This window comes from Theobroma umbraticum, unplaced genomic scaffold (genome assembly GCF_002168275.2).
Source record: "Theobroma umbraticum cultivar Fairchild unplaced genomic scaffold, ASM216827v3 scaffold_95.0, whole genome shotgun sequence".
In the NCBI taxonomy this organism is placed as follows: Eukaryota; Viridiplantae; Streptophyta; class Magnoliopsida; order Malvales; family Malvaceae; genus Theobroma; species Theobroma umbraticum.
This window is the reverse complement of record NW_018397257.1, coordinates 5841007-5860475: the sequence shown is the minus strand read 5'-3', so window position 1 is coordinate 5860475 and position 19469 is coordinate 5841007. Positions and strand designations below refer to the sequence as shown.

Genomic DNA, 19469 nt, shown 5'->3' with positions numbered 1-19469 from the left:
AAGTAGTACAACGTAATTGTAATTAGATAACATCATGTTTTGAAGGGGAAAAAAGGCAACAATAGATTGTGACTAAAGTTTTTAGTTTTCAACTTCATAATTATTGTCAATGCAACTCTGCATCTAGGAGTGCCAAACCAAAACTATGGACTAGTTCCATTTCCAAGCAGCATATGGCTTGTGAAACGTGTTTCCTGAAGAACCTTGCATATTTTGTAAAAGGAAAGCAGATTGATGCATTATTACAGCTTTGATATTCAAATCCACCCCAATCATAAAGGGTAAAGTTTTCAAAATTGTGAAGAAAACATTTGAAAAGAGGAGCGAGGGATGCATGAGATAATCTCAGTAAGTAGGAACAGAGGGATCCACCTTGGTTGCATACGCATGTATTCCCCCAGATAGATTAAAAACTTTCCTAAATCCCTGAGCAACAAAAAATAAAATTAGTTAGAAAGAACCAGCAAAATTTAAACAAAAAAACATTAAACAAACCTCACAAAATCACCTTCAATATAATATTAGAAGCAACAACAATAGCAGAAAATGAAATGAAAGATAAACTTGTCAGAAACTCTTATGATTTCTAATAGCAAGCATAGAACATCTAGAATGACCTCAATGTGAAACTTCGAATGTATGGGCAAGGAGACAGACTAACTACATAGTTCATGGATTTAATTCAAGTAAACTGATTCTCCAAGATCATGTAAAGAATAATATCCACAACCAACCTAGACAGAAACCACACTGTTTCCAAATTCTCCACCCCTCAACAACAAAACCCCAAACCAATAAAAGGACTATCTTTTCTTTTTTGGAAGACAATGGACCTTCAATTAATGTTTCGCATGCATTCAACCTCTTTCAGTATGGCCTTTTGGAAAAACAGGCTGCATGTAGGAGGGAGACACTAACTCTTATGTTATGAATGACCTGGCTGTTGTTCTGACCATACCGGCTTTAGAATCTAACAAGCGGAATAAAGACAACACGGCTTAAAGCTTGATGTTGCTCTCAAACTTTCTTCACTGTATACCATAAACTTAAATCACATCCAATGAGAACCATATTGTAAGCACTCAATAATATCATAAATTACAGCACAGAACAAATGGCTAACTGGCCACTGGTTTTTCTAAAAAGGGAGCGGAGGAGGCACAAGAAGCTATGAGTCATAATGAGACCCCTGAAAGAGAATGTGAATGCCAAAGGAACACACACAAGAGCTGTGAAAGCCAAATAAAGTAAAAGGGAGAATGTAATGATAATAAGCTTAACCTGAGTCTGTAACCACTTGGCAACCTGTAATGACCGCATGCCATGGTGACACTGCACAATACATTTTAACACAATTAAAATGAGATATCAAGGAAAAGAAGCAAGAAACAAGCATAAATGCAGGATGATTATTGATCTATAAAGCAAAAGTTATAATAATTTAAAGAATTGAAAGGAATTTATCCCATGAGTTCACACTGAAGAGATTGCATGCATTTTGCCCTGGAAAACAAAACATTAAGCGAAAACTTTTGTGTACAGAAGCTCATGGCTGGAAGACTCTTTATTAGCTGACCACAAACTATTCATGAGAAACACTATAATGAGATTCTATGATAGATACCAATTATCAATCTGCATTGATGATCTGCATTGATGAAATCCATTACCAATTATCAAAATGCTGTAAACATTGATTTTCAATTCATTAATGGCCTTACAACAAAAGGGGCTGTTGAAACTGAAAAAGGTAGAAAAATCTATGGGAGATTCAAGCCTACTCTTCCAACGATGCCTCTCCAATGGAGTTCAAACAAGTGGAAAAAGAGTAATAACACCTGCAAGGTCACAGGTGATGCACCAAATACTAAATCTTAGAACGTCATTTACTACCAAGTACCAACTCCAATTACAAGAACAAACATGACTCTACAACAACTGGAAACAGCTTAAATATAAATTCAAGAAATAATGTCAAGATTCTTCGCAGCAAGACAAAATACATTCAGAATTATAATCAGATGCCATTCATTTTCCTTAGTTAAATGAGAAAAATAAAGAAATGAATCTTTGACATTGAAAAGAAAACACTCACCATGACATATGTATCCTTCATTGGATCAAGCTTGCTAGTTATTTCTGGTCCCCAACTTCCAAACTGGCGGAGAGGAAGAACCTGGAACCCTGGCAAAGAAGCTTGGGACCTGACATGCCAAAAGATTGAAACATGAATTCACAGCAGCCATTATCCTCATCAAAGGAAAAGACAAGGCGTTACAACCTGTTTGTGAAATGTTCTAGCTGTATAGTGCCTTATCATGGTGATAAAATTCACTGATGGAATAATTGGTAAGTAGTATATTACATGATTTTGTCTACTGCTACTGAAGGTAAGGTTTCAGGTATGTATTAAAAAGACTTCAAATGATTCCAATTTATTTAAGATAATAAACAGTAAAATTTCCAGGAACTTTTTTCTGTCCCTATCAAAATAATTTTTAACCGTTCATGTTATTTCATTTTTCTTGCAGTTTGTTTTCTCGCAGTTTGATCAATGATTGATCAATTAATTAGTGAGTTTAAAATCCTTTGCCCCCATTTCACCTAAAACTCTAAGCATTTGGAGTTGTTATGATGCAGTTGGTATAACTTTTATACCTAGAAGAAAAAGAATTTTAGTAACTTTGGTGTGAATCTCATTAATATTTTGAACATGTAAAATTGGTAAATCCACATAAAAATATCTTATTTCAGTCATGTAAACACACAAAATAAAATATGTAAGCATACACTTCTTCAGGTTCCCGGACATCTATCAACTGAGCTTCTTCAATGAAACTGGGATCTTGCATTTTTGCATGAAACTCCTCTGGTTGAATGTCTTTAAGCAATGATTCTTCCCTGAAGCAAGCTAATGGAGAGTTAGAACCAGCTTTGCTTCATCAAGCACACATTTCAATTGGGCAGAATGTTCCAAGGCATACCTCTCAGATAGAACTTCTAACAAGTGCCATCCATAATTAGTTTTACATTTAACAACTTTGTTTAAAGGTGCACTAAATGCAGCCTCCTCAAATTCCGGTACCTGATATATTTTACCATGAAAAAAGATCCATCAAACATGTTTGCAAGTAAATTTCAACATTTATCTTCTTGTGCAAATTTGTGCAAACATAAAGTGATGTGAATAAATGTATTTCACAAAACTGGGCAATAACTTCCATAAAAAAAAAAAAAGGAAAATCATACAGATGTTAAATTTTCAACAAGCAGATCTATTGTTGAACCTCAAATGAATCAAGATCAATATAACAGATAGCATAATGTACAGGGGCAATAAAATGCACGGAAAGCCCAAAACACATCGCAGGGGCCAATCTTAAAGCAATCAAGATAGGTTCAGGGGAGATTTCTCGGTTGGTGATGCTCTAATATGCATAAGCAAATCAGGTGCAAAATGCCTTCCATGTGGAATAACATACTGTTAACTATTCCCTCACATAAACAACACTTCATAGTCTAAAGGTTCTATCAGAAGCTTATGGCAACCGCAAGCTACTGACAAAGTCCAAGAACCATACGGGGGAGATACAGAATAATGTTTACATTAATTGTTTGTATTTTAGAACTCAAATCAATATATCATTGGCCACAACCACAAAGACGGCACTTTCAGCCTAGTTAACTCCAAGTTTTTCCAATTTTGAACTCAATATAAGTTGACTAAAGTTTTGAACTCATTACTGAATACATGAGAAAAAGTTTGGTACACTCTTCAAAATTAAGCAGGTCATGTTAGTTAACTTCTTGAAAATTGTTTCCTTTTCAGTGAATTTAAGAACCAAGCCATATATTTAAAGACGCTACCAGAAATTTAACACCATCTAGCTAAGATTCTTACTATTTTTAACCCCTCAAAAGAATAACAAGGTGTAAAAATTTTTAAAAAAAATTGGAGAATCTACGTACCATTTGCCCCTTTCTCACCCACCCAAGCATTCCCCCATTTTCTTTGGATGGACATATTGAGTATTCAACAGCAAGATCACTTAAATCCTCTCCTTCATGAAACAAATAACAAAAACTTTACATTACACCATGTGAGAGAATTAAATATTATGCAAGTCCAAAGTAACTTTAATCTAGGCTCTATTTTGTTGCTTCTCTTACCATTTTTTTTCTTTCTCAAAAGCTACTATGAAGGAAAAGCAAATTATGAAAATAAAGAACATAACTGATTTAAAATGAACAAATGACTAAAATACAACATCAGTCCTTATATAATTTGTTCTATATAAAGGTAAAATCATACATTTTGCTATAAAAAGTAAGTTACATTTAAAGGTTTTGATTTTTCAAAAAAAAAAAAAGTTTTGATTCTTTGCTTCTAGAAACCAAAAGCAAGTACTAAAAGTAACCAATGTTTATCCTAATAAAACCATAGCCCTGTTTATGATGGTAATAAAGAAAATTCACAAATTGATTTTAGAAATTTTCATATGTCATGCCTTAAGCTAAAAATATCAAATTTTTAAAAAAAATTACTAAAACAAACCTCCTGCAATTTTCTGTTGAAGCTCCAACAAGAGCTTCTGGTCATCCTCTTTTAGAAGCAAGTGCTGTACCAATATTTCTCTGCTATCTCCAAAGCCACTATCGGAATTAAATGAAGCTACAATGAAATAAGTACAACCAAAGTTAGACCAAAAAAGAAAAACATAAAACAAGGGAAAAAAGGAAGGCATGGTTTTTGATAAAATCACCAACCTGATGGTCTGAGTCGTGGATGACCCACCATGGGAGAGACTAGCCTGAGAGTAAGCGGGGGAAGATAAGGTCGAGTGGGTGTGAGGGGTTTGGAGAAGAAAGTGTGAAAGGGAGAAAATGTGGAGAGTCTGTGAAGAGAATAACAAGCTAAGGAAGAGACGCTGAGACTTGGAATCAAAGATTGCCTGAGAGCAAAGAAAGTTGGTGATGCTACGGGCGGGAGATGGGTTGCTCTTAACATTGCTTCACTCTTTTAAAATGTGCTGCCTACTTGTAGTTGTTCCTAGCTTCCGCCTTCATGGGAGCAGCAGAGCAGTTTAACTTGTAGATATATTTATACAAGGAAGAGTCGGGATTTTGAGCATTGGGTTTTTGGATGTTCGATGGAATTGGTAGCAAAACTGACGGAATCCAAACAAGTGAGAAATGGACTTCGTTCTGCCATCAGCAACCAGTTTCAGAATTTAGATGTTGATCTGAAACCCAAAAAGTTTATGGGCCTCATTTGGCATTTGGGCCATGTTTGGCAGAACCAATTTGAACACTTCATTACTAAATTCACATTATGTTCACTTAATTAAGTTATTAGATGAATAATTATGAAGTACAAATTTAGAATTCAATTGTTAGACATGTCAAAGCTAGAACATATATGAGGTCAGCTTGATTATGTCATTAACAAGATTAATAAGTGGTTTTTGTAAACAATCTCCATAATAGATTCATCTAAAAATAAAACAACTTATATATTTTACCTTTCTTCATTGCAATTAATCTTTAAGTTCAAAATTTTCACTGAAATTAAATCTTAGTAATATGTTGTTTTCACCATGGAATGGTTCATGTAACACATTAAGAGAAATTCACAATCTTGCTTCTTATGACCAAAATATGGATACTCGTTTATAAATGTTATCGAAAAAAATTTATTAAAATTAGCCGTTGTGACACCCTTTCGTTCGGATGAAAAAAAATAAAATATTAAGAGTTTTGAATCCGAAATGTAGAGTAATTGAGAAAGAAGAAAGTGACATGAAAATGAGCTTTACAACTTTCTTTTTCTCGATTGGAAGAAAAGGATTGGGACTCCATATTCTTTCAAGTAATATGCTTAGAAGCACTCTTATACCATTCTTCCATGCTTTGTAGACCTTTTTCCCCTAGTGTTCTTTCCTAGAGTCTAATAAAGCACTTTTTTGTTTCTACCAAAAACAAAGAAAAGCCTTCCATTCCAATCAACTACCGGAAGGAAAAAGCCTCCCTTCACCCAAAACAAAACAAAGGAAAAGAAAGAAAGAAAGCTTCATAAATTATTGCTTTTCTCTCATCTCCCTTGGTTTTCTCAAGCATCTCTACACTCACTTTGGAAAGGGATAAAAAATCTGAAATATATGCTTGAATATACTGCCAATTTTCAATTTTCATGGGACCGACTTACAAATAAAGAGCAAGTAATTAAGAAACTACATGGCTTAATCATTAGAATTTCAATCACATGAATATATATGCTACTGTTAATTTCTTTTACATTCGAATAGATATAATGGAAAAAATCTTTGATGGACTCATTTGTTCACATGTAATGCATTACGATATGTGCTAAAATGAGACAACCATGTGTCTCCTTCTTCCTCAAAAGGGAAGCAGTGGGTCACATGGAGATAAAGCTAAAGATCATGTGATGTCAAAGTATAATATGTCCACAGATTTTTTTCTCTTCTCTGAAGAGGGTCGGTTTGTTTGGAATAGAATCTTCCTCATTATTCAATTTTAGCTTTTGAACCCTTTGGATTCTATGCTTCAATATTTGTATATAATAAGAGGAGGACCATCCAATCATTGAGCAACACATGCATGCAAGAGGGATTAAGTATATGGATACATGTTAAGGAAAATGAATCCATTTTGTTTTGTTTAAAATACTATGACTAACATGAGTATTTGGATAAATGATATGTGTATATATTTTAATGCTCAAGAAGCAGATTTGAATTTTCTTTTTTAAAATAAAAAAAATAATATGACTCATGCAATTGAGCATTTATTAAATGATTATGATTATAGCCCTTGTCCCAAAAATGAAATTCAAAATTTTTTTTAGCATATGGGAGTAATATAATTTTACAATCTAATTATTCTAGCCATGCAAACACCAATAATAGCGCTATTAAGATAATTCCTCAAAAAATTTCAAACAAACATAACAAAATATGTTCGAAATAAGAAGTCATCCAATGATACGAAAATTAGCTTTACGATGAACATGAAGAGCATGGCAATTCCAACTTCTTTGAATAATCTCCCTGCAAGCAATTGTTAATAATTTATTAGATTGAGCTCAATTCTAACATTTTAAAGTGTTAACCAGACATAACTCGGCTCATAGATACCTCTAATTAGAGACATTTTTTTAATTTAAATTATCATCTAAAAACTATCTTCCCTAACCATATTGAAATTGTCACCTTCACAATCAATTGCAGAAGTCCTATCTTTACCTATCTATGATATATATATAAGGGTATTGATATTGGAAATTTTTTAATTGACCAAAATGGTCATATCCATTCATTGTATTGTATTTATTGTCCTTTTAAATATTTTTATTATTAATATTAATAAAATTTATTTAATTTATAAATATATAAGAATTCTAATTATATCAAATTATTTTCATTAAAAATATTTTTTATTATAAATATTAATAACATTTATCGAATGGGTAAATCATAATTTTAATTGCACTGAATGACAATTAATATAATATTTTGAATAATGAAAATGAGTTATGCAGATAATTCAAATAGAAACTACAATAGTGTATACCAAAACAAATAGTACTATTATTCGGCAGGAAAGCTCACATACACGCATGAGACAAATAGGATTATTTAATAAGGTTTGATACTCTTAATTAGTGTATACAGATATCAAACAAAACTTAAACTCTTAAATTTATTTTCAGGGGTAACCCTTAGCACTCAAACTTTCATACTCACAATATCCTTTACAGTCCAAAGCAATTGGTCAATCTCATTAAGTGCCTTTTATTAGAAATTGCAACTCAAATACTTAAAGATTTGGATTAAGTATACTTGACAGTAATTTTATGATTACTTATAACTAAATCATGAGTTTCAACACATATCCTTCATTTGTAAATTTTATGATTTAGCTTCTGTTCTTTGCACAGCCATTTTTTTCTTTCAAGAATTTCTTAATACACAACTTTGCATCTTCGGTAAACCTCTTGCTCTTGAAATGTTATGTCTACTTTGATATTTGATACCTCCAATGACATACACAACATAATAAATTCTTTTTACACCTTTGTCATGATTTTTTTTTTTATATTTTCGCAACATGTTCTTTTCTTTTGTAGCTTCTTTCCATGGTGTATTTTAATTCCTATAAAGATCAACTTGTCATTCTTTCCCATAATGATGAAGACATGAAAAAGGGATTATTTCTTCCCTTATATTTGGTCAAATTTTGTCATCTTTGTCAATGCTCTTATCACTATGGAAGAATGGCCTCTAAATCCACCAAAATTTCGCAACCTATCTCAAGAGCACAATATATTCAATCTTATCTTCATGATAAAACTTCAAGTCATGAGAGAATTGTCAATTTAGAAAATCACATAATTTTCGGTGAAGTTTATTGGATAACTTCCTTTAAACTTATTGAGGAATTTAATTATATTTCCAAAGATTTGGAATGGGCTGAAGATATGTTATTTCATTATGAGAAGTTTTGAAGATTGACGATGCTATTTATTTATCTTTATACACTTATGATCGAAACACAAATGTCACTCGAGCATTCTATGAAGGTTGGTGCCTAGTGTCATGAACTACATTCCTTCGTTTAAATATGCGATAGACTTTGCAACGCTTGAGTATACGTTTCTATGCAAGCAAGTTAATAAATCATTTATATCTTATCAAACATCAATAATAGTAACAAATTATACTAATACCGAATACCATATGTGCAACTACTGAAACTAAATAAGGAAAAATATCTTATTAATGTGAAAATAAGTACAAACGGACCAAAACAAGCCATCGTCTGGCCATATGGGCAGTTTAAGATGATTCGTTATAAATATAACTTTACCAATGAGGTAGCACAACAATCCGTCGACTGCTAATCCCCTATAAAGAGTTTACAAGATTTTACAAGTATTCTACCAATAGCCATTACAATGCTTTAAATGATAACATTCTTTTCCTAAAGGGTCTTTCCCCCTAAAGACTTAACAAGTATTTCTATAGATGTCACCACGAGCCATTACAATGTTTGAAAAGAGGACATTTTCCTCACAAGTACAAAAGACTCAATCTCTTAGACTACTTTAGCCTGTCATAGTTCGAGACAAGGTTGACTCATGACACCTAGTCATGAACATAATCCAGGCTATCTCTAAAAAAACTTCCCTCTTATTATGGGATTTGCATAAATTGAGTGAACTTTCTATTTATGATTAGTTTTATAATGAAGTCATCATACCCATCACATAATTGACAAGTGTTGTTTTTTTTTTTTATACATAAGAACTGGAAAGGTTCAGTTTAAGATCTCAGACTAGGATAACCCAACATATCCTTAATGAGCACAAATCTATCAGAGGATTACTCAAAGAAGTCTTTTCCAACAGACAATACTGAGCCAAATTAGCAAGGAAGTTTGCACACATGTTACCTTCCCTAAAGATGTGACGAATATCTCTTACCCAACCTTTTTTAGATCAAAGTAACATAAACTTGAGCTAAAGTAACATATGGAGGAGATGTCACAACACCTTCCTTCAAGAAATGGACTACCACTGTTACATCTAGTTCAATAATCAATTAGTTCAATTGCAAGTTCTTAGTTAGCAATAAACCTTTTCAAATGCCCCAAAGTTCCACTACCAAGCTATTTATAACACTAATATTGAGGATAGAACCACAAATCCATTCTCTATTAGAATCTTGAATCAAACTTCCCACAAATGCGCACTCTAAGCTTGATTTTTAAGCACCATCAGTATTAAAAATAAAACAATTTGGTTTCGCCGACTTCCACTTAACCCATTTAGCCACCATGTACTACTCTACTTTCGTTCCATGGCATGTCTAATTTCTCTAACTAGATGTTGAGGCTTGTTCCATAAATTATTAAGATATAAATCAAGGTGAAGGAAAATCCACTTATTCCTACTTTTCCAAAGTTCCCACAAATTCATAGAAAATTGAACACTCCACATCACATTGTCAATAATTCTAAACTAACTAGAACAATTTTTCTATAGCCATTCTTTTAAATTTGAATTAAAGAAACTTGCATCATCAATTCCTAGATGCAGCCAATACTTCTAAACCTTTCTCACATAGAGGTAGTCTCTAAACAAGTGTAAAACCAATACAACACCAAGTAGGCATCTAGAACAAGTCACAATGTTCACCATGTGTTTCTTCATTCTATTTTCATTTGTATTTATTTTATCATGATACAAAGTGCACATGAAAAACTAAACCCTTTTTGTACAATCTGAGTGCCAAATCCATAATAAGTCCTCCACTTGCAAGTGTCCAACCTATTGAATCTACATTAACTTATAGGCGGAGCTAACCATGAAGCTTTCATTACTTTTCCCACACCAAGTTATTTGATCTCATCGAGAATTTGCTAAAGGAATTGGAATTGCTCTTATTTCCAATAATTTACCTAAAAAAAGAAAATGTCGAATAGAGTCAAATTACTATTCTTTATGGCTACCAATAAAATCAACAATGTTTTTAGATAGCAACCCATTATCAATAGTACTAAAAGCACACCAAATGAAAAGGTCATCACCCACCCACTAATCATTCTAAAAGTTGATAGTTATACTATTTCCTATAACCCATTTTCTACTTAAATTCAACAATGTTCTACACTTCAAAATACCTCTCCAAATAGAAGAAGCATCAATACAAATATGTATAGACTTGAAATGAAAAGTATGGAGATACTTACCTTACAAAATTTCACAAGATAAGGAACTTAAGTTAATTTTCAGACGCCAACCAATTTTTACAAGCAAAAACAAGTTTGAGTCTCTTGCTAAACACAAACCCAAACCCAAACCACTATAAGCCTTTGATAAGTACATCTTATCCCAACTCATCAGATGATTATGGGTAGAACAGAGCACTGGTCAGTTACAATCGAGCAATTGATCGAAATTGACTCCAACAGCAACCATCGACTTGGTTATTCAGTGGCGGTTGTTGGCGTCAATTGTGATCGATGGTACTGGGGTCACCTCAGTTCGATCGTTGGGGGCATTCTCCCTTCAATTGGATATATCGAAAAATCAATTGGGGGGGGGGGGAATTCCATTAATATGCTTCATTAATCCCCCACTCCTTTTCTTTTTTCCCCTGTCGGCCTTCCCTAATTCTGCATTTGTCCCTCTTTCTTTCTTCTTTCTTTTCTTCCTCTGTTTAGTGCTATTTGTCGTCTCCTCCTAGTGGCATCTATCTTCTACCTTGTTGCTAGCCACCTCAGTTAGTGATATGTTTTTTCAGGTGATGGGTTTGAGGGGATGAATGTTAATGTTAAAAAAATGATTTTTTGTATTAAATGGGTGAGATGTTTACTAGTGTTTTTGTATAACCAGTTGGTGAACAAAGGACCTTAACTGCTTCTTTACCAATCTTGACTCCATGAATGTATATGGATTATTATCTTGTTTGAATGAAACCTAACTTTAAAAAGAAAAATAAAACTTTCAATTAACCGAAACAGACTAAAATCGAGATTGGCTTTGGTTGATCAATTTTTCATTGTAACCAATCGACTTTGGTCAATTGAAATTTCTCATCGGTTTTGTCAATTTTAATTTCTCCCGAAATTGAAACCAACTGAAACTGACTGATGTGCTCCCTTAATTATGGGAGTTATCTTCCTTACTGCTCCATAAAAAATTTCAAGCTATCTTGTCTAACTACCAACAAGTAGCCATAAGGAGTAAGGTTGTCTGCATTGTGTAAATTGGAATGGCATTCATAAATTGTACTAGGATTCTCTTACCTACCTTCGATAGCACATTCTTTTTCCAACAGGCCATTTTATCTCTAACTTTATCTGTAATAAAAGCATATAACTATTTAGATGCTCTTTTGTGAACAATCGACCACTTAAGTATATACCCAAGTCATCGGTAATTGGGATTCCACAAACGGCACTCAGGGAATTAACAATTGTACCAAAGACATTAAGAGAAAAAAAGAGTTTAGATTTTGGCAAACATTGACCAAATCGAATGCTGTAGCAAACTCAATTAGGCACTCCATAACAACCTGTATTTGCCCTGTATCTACGTGAGCAAAAAAAAAAAAGAAAGTCATGTGCAAAAAATAAATGTGAAAGTGTAGGGCTCAATCAGAATGCTTTGATTGTCTTGCATTTCTTCCTATAAACGCTCTCTTGTATCATATAAGACAATATCTCCATACACAAATAAACATATATAGGGACAGAAAATCACCTTATCTTAAACCCCATTATGCAAAGAAATACAAAAGAGATTCACTATTTCAAATTAGAAATATTTGGTTGGAAGTAACACAAAATATAATCAAAATAATCAATTACAAGGGAAAACTAAAATCAATTAGAACTTACCTTAGAAATTCCCAATCCACACTATCATAGGCTATGTGTAAGTCAATCTTCATAATCACACCACATTTCCTTCCTTTTAGTTTCATAAGAAAATGCACAACTTCTTGAGTAATCAAAATATTATCACTAGTACTTCTGCTTGGGAGGAAACTACCTTGGAATGGTCATACCATCTCTTATAAAAAAGCCTTAATCTGTTTACCAAAAGCTTCATACGAATTTTATATGAAATATTAAGTAAACTGATAGGTCTAAATGGGTTTACAAGACAAAACATAAGTCAGATGGCACTTTAGAAAGATTGAAGGCTTGATTGGTGGCAAAAGGTTACTCCCAAGTACAGGGCTTAGATCTTTCAGAGACATTTTCTCTTGTCATTAAACCAGCTATTATCAGAGTTGTTCTCACTATTGCTCTAGCACATAATTGGGATATCAGACAATTAGATGTAAAGAATGCCTTCCTCCATGGCATCATCTTTGAAGCTGTCTATCTTAAGCAATCACCTGGATTTCAAGACACTAATAGACCCGATCATGTCTGCAGACTAAAGAAGGCATTATATGGTCTCCGTCAAGCTCCATGTGCTTGGTTTGATCGTTTTAGCTTTTTCCTTTTTTTCAATTGGTTTTTCTTGCAATACTGTAAATTCCTCACTCTTTATTAAACATAGCACACACAGCATCATCTATCTACTTGTATATGTTGATGGCATTCTTCTCACAGGTAGTGACATAAACTCTTTGCATGATTTTATTCAAACGGTAAATAAAGAAGTTTCAATGAAAGATCTTGGATTCATTCATTACTTTCTTGGTATAGAAGTTCATAAGTTTTCTCAAAGTCTTTTTCTCAATCAAACCAAATATGCTACTGATCTTCTAACCAAAGCCCAAATACTTGATTGTAAACCAATCTCTATCCCACTGCCTTTAAAAAATCTTTTTCCCACTGAAGATCACCATCTCTATCGAAGCATTGTTGGTAGCTTACAATATTTAACGTTAACTAGACCACATATTACCTTTAATGTTAATTATGTCTCTCAATTTATGCATTCACCCTCTAAATACCACTTTCAATTTGTTAAAAGAATTCTTAAATATGTTAAAGGCACTATGTCATTTGGTATTCAACTAATATCTCAAAATCCTTTAGTTCTTTGTGTTTATTCAGATGTAGATTAGGTAAGATGTCCTTCCACACCACGATCCACTACTAGTTTCTGCACCTTTCTTGGTGGTAATTGCATTTCTTGGAGTTCCAGAAAGCAATCTACTATGGCTCGATCAAGTGCTGAAGTTGAATATCGAGCTTTAGCCTTGACGGTAGCAGAACTCACCTAGCTATCCTACCTATTGTGTGATCGTGGTCTCTATATGGCTCACCCTGCCTTACTTCTTTGTGACAATTTATCTACCCTTCATCTCACTATTAATCCTGCGTTCATGCTGGAACAAAACATATAGAGATTGACTATCACTTTGTTTGAGAAAAGGTGGCCTTAGGATCTCTTGAAACCAAGTTTATTCCTTCCAAGCAACAATTAGCAGACATTTTCACTAAGGCATTACCTCGGAAGACTTTTAAAGCATTTCGTGGCAAACTTGGACTATGGTCTCCATCCATGTCAAGTTTGAAGGGGAGTGTAGAACACCATCATCTCCCACAAATGAGTAAAAAATCTCCTATAAAGCAGCAACAAATTATTCACCAAACCAGCAGCAAATCAAAAACAGACATGGCAGCAGATCAGCACCAAACCAGCAGCAAATCAACAACAAACATGGTAGCAGATCAGTAGCAAGAATAACAGTATGTGTTGCTCCTTGGAGGCTTAGGAAGTGGATCCTGCACATTGAAAGTTGAAGAAGGAGGTTAAGAAATGGGACATTAAACACATCTACAGAGAAACTAATCAACTTGCTGATAGCCTTGCCAAGGGAGCGGTGCAGGGTCAGGTTGATTTGTTGAATGTCTATGACTAATTTCTTGTGTTTGGGGCTCTGACGTGCACTGATTCTTATCTGGGTCTGGTGCATCCCGCGTGCAGCATGAGTGGGTGGTCGTCGAGCAAGAGATAGAGAAAAGAACTTAATCAATTAGGAGGAAGTTGCGTGTGGCCTCTGTTTCTTGTTTGTGTCCTGTGCATCTATGATACTACTGTGTCAGTTAAAAGGTTATCTCTGGGTTCGAGCTCCACGGTGGGCGGTGGTTTGTTTTAAAACACTCATTTATCTTATCACTCTGATAGAGTTTTATTAGTATTAGACTTTTGTTTAGGGATTTATCCAAAACTCTGCTTGTTTTTGAGATTATCCATGTTGAGATGCTGCCAAGTGCTCCTTGAGCAGCTGCTCCTTTTGTAATTGTTCAGAACAGGCTCTTCTTATGATAGCTTCCATGCCAACAGGAGTCTCCAAATCTCAACGTTGAAGACTCCTCACGACATTCCAGCTTATCATTAATAAAAACTCAATCTTTCAAAAAAAAAACAGTATGTGTTGCAATATTCTTGTAAAGAGACATTGCACCAATTTTGTGTATAAATCCTGTAATCTCTCCCCTATAATCTCTCTCTATTGTTAGACAAAATTTCCTTGTAGAACATAGTTTGTAATCTATTTAAAGAAGAGGAGAACCAACTAAGTTCTCAAGCAGAAAAAAATTAAAGAAACTTGTGCATTTGCTTTTCTCTTCCTCTTGTCTACTATCTCTCTAAACTTCTTTCTCTCCCTCTCTTTTTCTTAAAGTTTCTTCATTTATCATCCCATAATGTATCGTTGTATGAATACGTGTATCACTCAAATTTGTGGTAGTTTATTGTTAATTCAATATACAATCTTTTGTTTACTTTATTCTGCCTTACAGCTCTGTTGAATGTTTTGAGGCTCTATATATATTTGTATAAAACTCTATATGAAACTAAATGTGAGAGGTTGGTTTAGGAAAATGCTAAGTATTGGATATTATAAAATTTTGAAATCAGGAGATTAAATAAAACAAAATTGGCCATCCCAGTAAGCGTTGTGTTTTATTAATTTAATAGTATTTGTTATATATTCTGTTTACCAATATGCATTGCACTCAGCACAAGCGTGTGAGCATCAACTGTTTACTACGAACAAATTGAAATTTAGAATTAACAACTAATTTGAAATCTTGTCTCAGCTTGTTAAATAATTAATTTATTATGCAAAGAGTCATCAAGAATTTGAAGATGGCTAGAGAGAAGGAGAGTGAGACAGATTAGAACCATCACCCATGCACCTTCCCTTGCCAACTTGCATTTACTGTTTATTTCCAATAAATCTAATAGAGTTAGTGCTTCTGAATGTCACTGAAACACTGTATTATATATATAATCAAACAGCAGCCTGTTGAAAGTTTTTGAATTGATTAAATATATAATATGGAGATGGATATATATATATATATATATATATATATATATTAAAGTTTATGATGAAAGCTTTGTAGCTGCTAGCACCCAAGCTATGGTTCTAGATAAAAATATAATGTTCCTGCTAGGGAGGACAGAACAACATTAAAACCATTTCATCACATCATTTAATCTTGAAATCTGCAATTGGATTTGGATCTTTATGTTCAGAAAAAAAAAAGTAAATAAATTTGCAAGCTGACCATCCTTTTGAAACATGGAAAAACTATTCGGGGCACTCCACTTTTTTTTTTTCAGCTATGGCTAGCACTGATTTAATTATTCTAGGACCACATCAGTTGAACCTGGTACATCCCGATTGTGGAATCTTTTAGTCAAGATTAAGCTGCCATTAATTAATAATGAAGGAATTCATTCTCGAGAATATCGGTGTCATGTGTGAGAATCTCTAGCTGCAAACAAGTTTCTCAAGAGGGATATCGACTCTGATGAAAAACAAAGAATGGACAGAAGATTCGACCTATATCTGAACTCTCTTAATAAAGAAGGATAACAATAGTGAGGCTAAACCTGATCTTGTATATAGACAGAGTATCGACCTTGTTCTAAAAGACAGAAACATAAAAGCTATGGAACAACAAATAATAGCTTGTGTAATCTGCAAGGCAAAAACCATTTTAATCCCTGGCAAAACAGAAGTTGAGTAAAATAATCAGTTTGTCAAGAAGGGTAGTACTTTCAGGTGTTAACAAAAGTAATAAAGGTCACTGAATTAAAAAGAGATTTCGGAGATCAGAAATTGGGAGTGCCCTAATCAAAGGGAAAAGTTGGAAGAGTTCATGAAGCATCACCATTCACCGCCCATTCTGCTGTCAAATGGACAATCAATAGCTAATTAATAGTTCATTGGATCTTATTATAGTAATTCTATAAATATTCAATTTTTTTGGCTGACATGGTCATATGCTTCTTAAAGTTATAAACTATAGAGAGAGAGAGAGAGAGGAAAGAATAGTAGCTTTTATTTTAGTGACAAGGTCATATGTTTCTGTTTCATAAAGCTAGAAAGCTATAATGAGAGAGAGAGAAGTGCCTGTGCTTTAAACGCCTTATACTTGGAGTGCAATGAGGATGGAAACTACCCCTTGCTAATCTTTAGCATTTGGTATAATGGCATTCACAATGGAGAGGTGTGAAGAGTTGGTGTTCTCTGTGGAATCCCAAAAGGCAGTTCCTGCACCATTTCTTGCAAAGACCTACCAGCTTGTTGATGACCCTCTCACAGACCACATTGTCTCATGGGGTGAAGATGAGACAAGCTTTGTTGTGTGGAGACCCCCTGAGTTTGCCAGGGATCTTCTGCCAAACTATTTCAAGCACAACAACTTCTCCAGCTTTGTCAGGCAGCTCAATACCTATGTGAGCCTCTCTCTCTCTCTCCCCAACTTGGTTTTGCTTTGAATGTAATATGATTTTAAATGGCTTTCCAGGCTTTAAGTTCCACGAAGTTTAGGACTCTAGGTTTCTCTCAGCCTTTAATTGATTGCTTAAACGATGTGTTGTTTATCCATTTTTTTTCTCAAGATCTTTATCTTATTGTTGTTGTTTTTTATGTTCAAATATCAGCAGAGATCGATCAATGTACTGGATGCTCAGTATTTCAATATATGATTCTCAACAATCAAATCATTTGCTATATATGCACTCTTTCCTTTACTTGATCACTGAATGAAGCTCTCAGTCTCATTCCAGTTTTTGACGATCTTAATAGAGTTGCTTTTCGTAATATATTCAGTTGAGACTTTGTGTTGAAAGATGGTTGCATAGAGTTTCTCAATCTTGGTAATGGTTAAAAAAATCTCAGGGATTTAAGAAGGTAGTGACAGACAGATGGGAGTTTGCAAACGAGTATTTCAGGAAAGGAGAAAAGCATCTGCTATCGGAGATCCATAGAAGAAAAACCCCTCAAAATCACCAAGACAACCACCATGAACAACAAGCCCAGCTTCTCAAGCCAGAAGAAGGCTTTGGATGGATCGAGTCCCCGTCGCCATCTCCGAAAGCCAGCGCCGATGTTCTAGCAGCACTCACCCAAGATAATCAGAGACTACGCAGAAAGAACTACATGCTTGTGTCTGAACTCACTCACATGAAGAACCTTTACAACGATATCATTTATTTTATCCAAAATCATGTAAAACCAGTGCCTTATCAGCAAAAAGCTTATAGTTTGGGACCAAAGATCAGAGAATTGGGTCCTTCGTTTCAAGATCCAATCCATTCTGGCAATGAAAATGCTAAAAGCAGCGTTTTGGGCAAGTCATCAATGACTCCAACAGAGGAGCCAAACAACACTGTGAAGCTTTTTGGAGTCCCTCTCAGTGGCAGGAAACGACTGCACCCTGAAAAGATTAATCAGCAAGAATATTTGAGATGCGGGGTCTCTACTGATTAGCTTTCTTTGGGGCTAAGCTAGCTACAGTACTTTGGCAGAATATGTAATTGTTAGAGCAGAAGATTTGTAGATATTCGGGCTGAACTTTTTGTCGATTTAAGCTACTATATATTATCATTAGAATTACATCTTTGATAATCACCATTAGCCTTCCTAGCTAGCTACAACTTGATTCCTCAAATAAATTTCGCTTCAAGAAACAGTGGAAACATGCAAGATTTTCATCAAGTCAATTTATTTCACTCACCTTACTTTACACATGTTTCTGTCTCCCTATGGACTAATAATTAATATTTTTTTAATTTTTATCATTATTTTAACTATAACATCATTCAGAAAAATTTATGAATCTGCCACAAGCAGGTAACTCAAACAATTATAGCAAGTACATTTGTAGAGGGTTTTTTTCTAGGTTATTGAAATTAAATTGTTCCTTTAAGCTTTTTTCTTATTTTATAAATCATTTATAATTTATCATAAAATTTAAATTCAAAACTCAAAAGCCTTTAAGAAAAAAATTTCAAGACTATAGTTCAATCGGTGTGTCAATGTGAGTTATTTTTATATTCAAATTATATTTTGATCGAACCTTATTAAGAGTCCCTTGTTGATGTTAATTTCTTTTTTTTTTTAATTTTTAAAAGATGATTTTATTAATCTCAGTTGTCAGTAAATGCTATTGAAAGTCTTAGATTATATTGTTGATGTTAGTTTCAAATGCACCACTTTTGTGAAAATAAGATAACTATATTGTTGTAACTCGAAAACCGAACGAACTATTTGTTTAAAAAAGGATTTAATTCGAGGTTTAAACGCTTGAATGACCTCTGAAGAACCAATCTTATGGTTTTTAGCCAACAGGGCTGGTTGTTCCGAACTGATACTGTGACCAAATAGTTTGTAATTGGAATCTGAGGCTGTGCATGTGCACTTGCAGCATGACTTTTGACAGAGATGGTACGTTAAACTGTCCTCTACCTCCCTCCTTATGGACCAAAACAAGAAGCAGAAAGTTGTTGCACTTTATTACATGCTCAGGTGTCCAACTGCCTGAAACGACTGAAACAAAGCTCCTTCTTCCTCCCATCAAGACTTCCATTAATCCGCTATCGTCCACCTCAAGAATATTCCTCTTTATGTCTCCATTTATATTTTCTTTAAATTAAGTCCAATACAGAAGAAAAG

At 34.0% G+C, this 19469-nt stretch overlaps 2 protein-coding genes across 2 annotated transcripts; one reads left to right on the top strand and one right to left on the bottom strand.

The window, feature by feature from the left end:
- Positions 1-37: 37 nt before the first annotated feature.
- LOC110413024 (rhodanese-like domain-containing protein / PPIC-type PPIASE domain-containing protein) lies at positions 38-5149 on the bottom strand. The gene is made up of 8 exons (XM_021423731.2): positions 4768-5149; positions 4556-4672; positions 3970-4061; positions 2985-3085; positions 2791-2901; positions 2096-2204; positions 1282-1332; positions 38-426 (listed from the first exon to the last, which is right to left on the bottom strand). Exons 1-8 carry the CDS (start codon positions 5006-5008, stop codon positions 346-348), a joined length of 903 nt encoding a protein of 300 aa, XP_021279406.1. The 5' UTR covers positions 5009-5149; the 3' UTR covers positions 38-345.
- An 11816-nt stretch (positions 5150-16965) lies between these two features.
- On the top strand, positions 16966-18412 carry HSFB4 (heat shock transcription factor B4). The gene is made up of 2 exons (XM_021423146.1): positions 16966-17248; positions 17694-18412. The coding sequence occupies exons 1-2, from the start codon at positions 17000-17002 to the stop codon at positions 18282-18284; spliced, it is 840 nt and encodes a 279-aa protein (XP_021278821.1). The 5' UTR covers positions 16966-16999; the 3' UTR covers positions 18285-18412.
- Positions 18413-19469: the final 1057 nt, after the last annotated feature.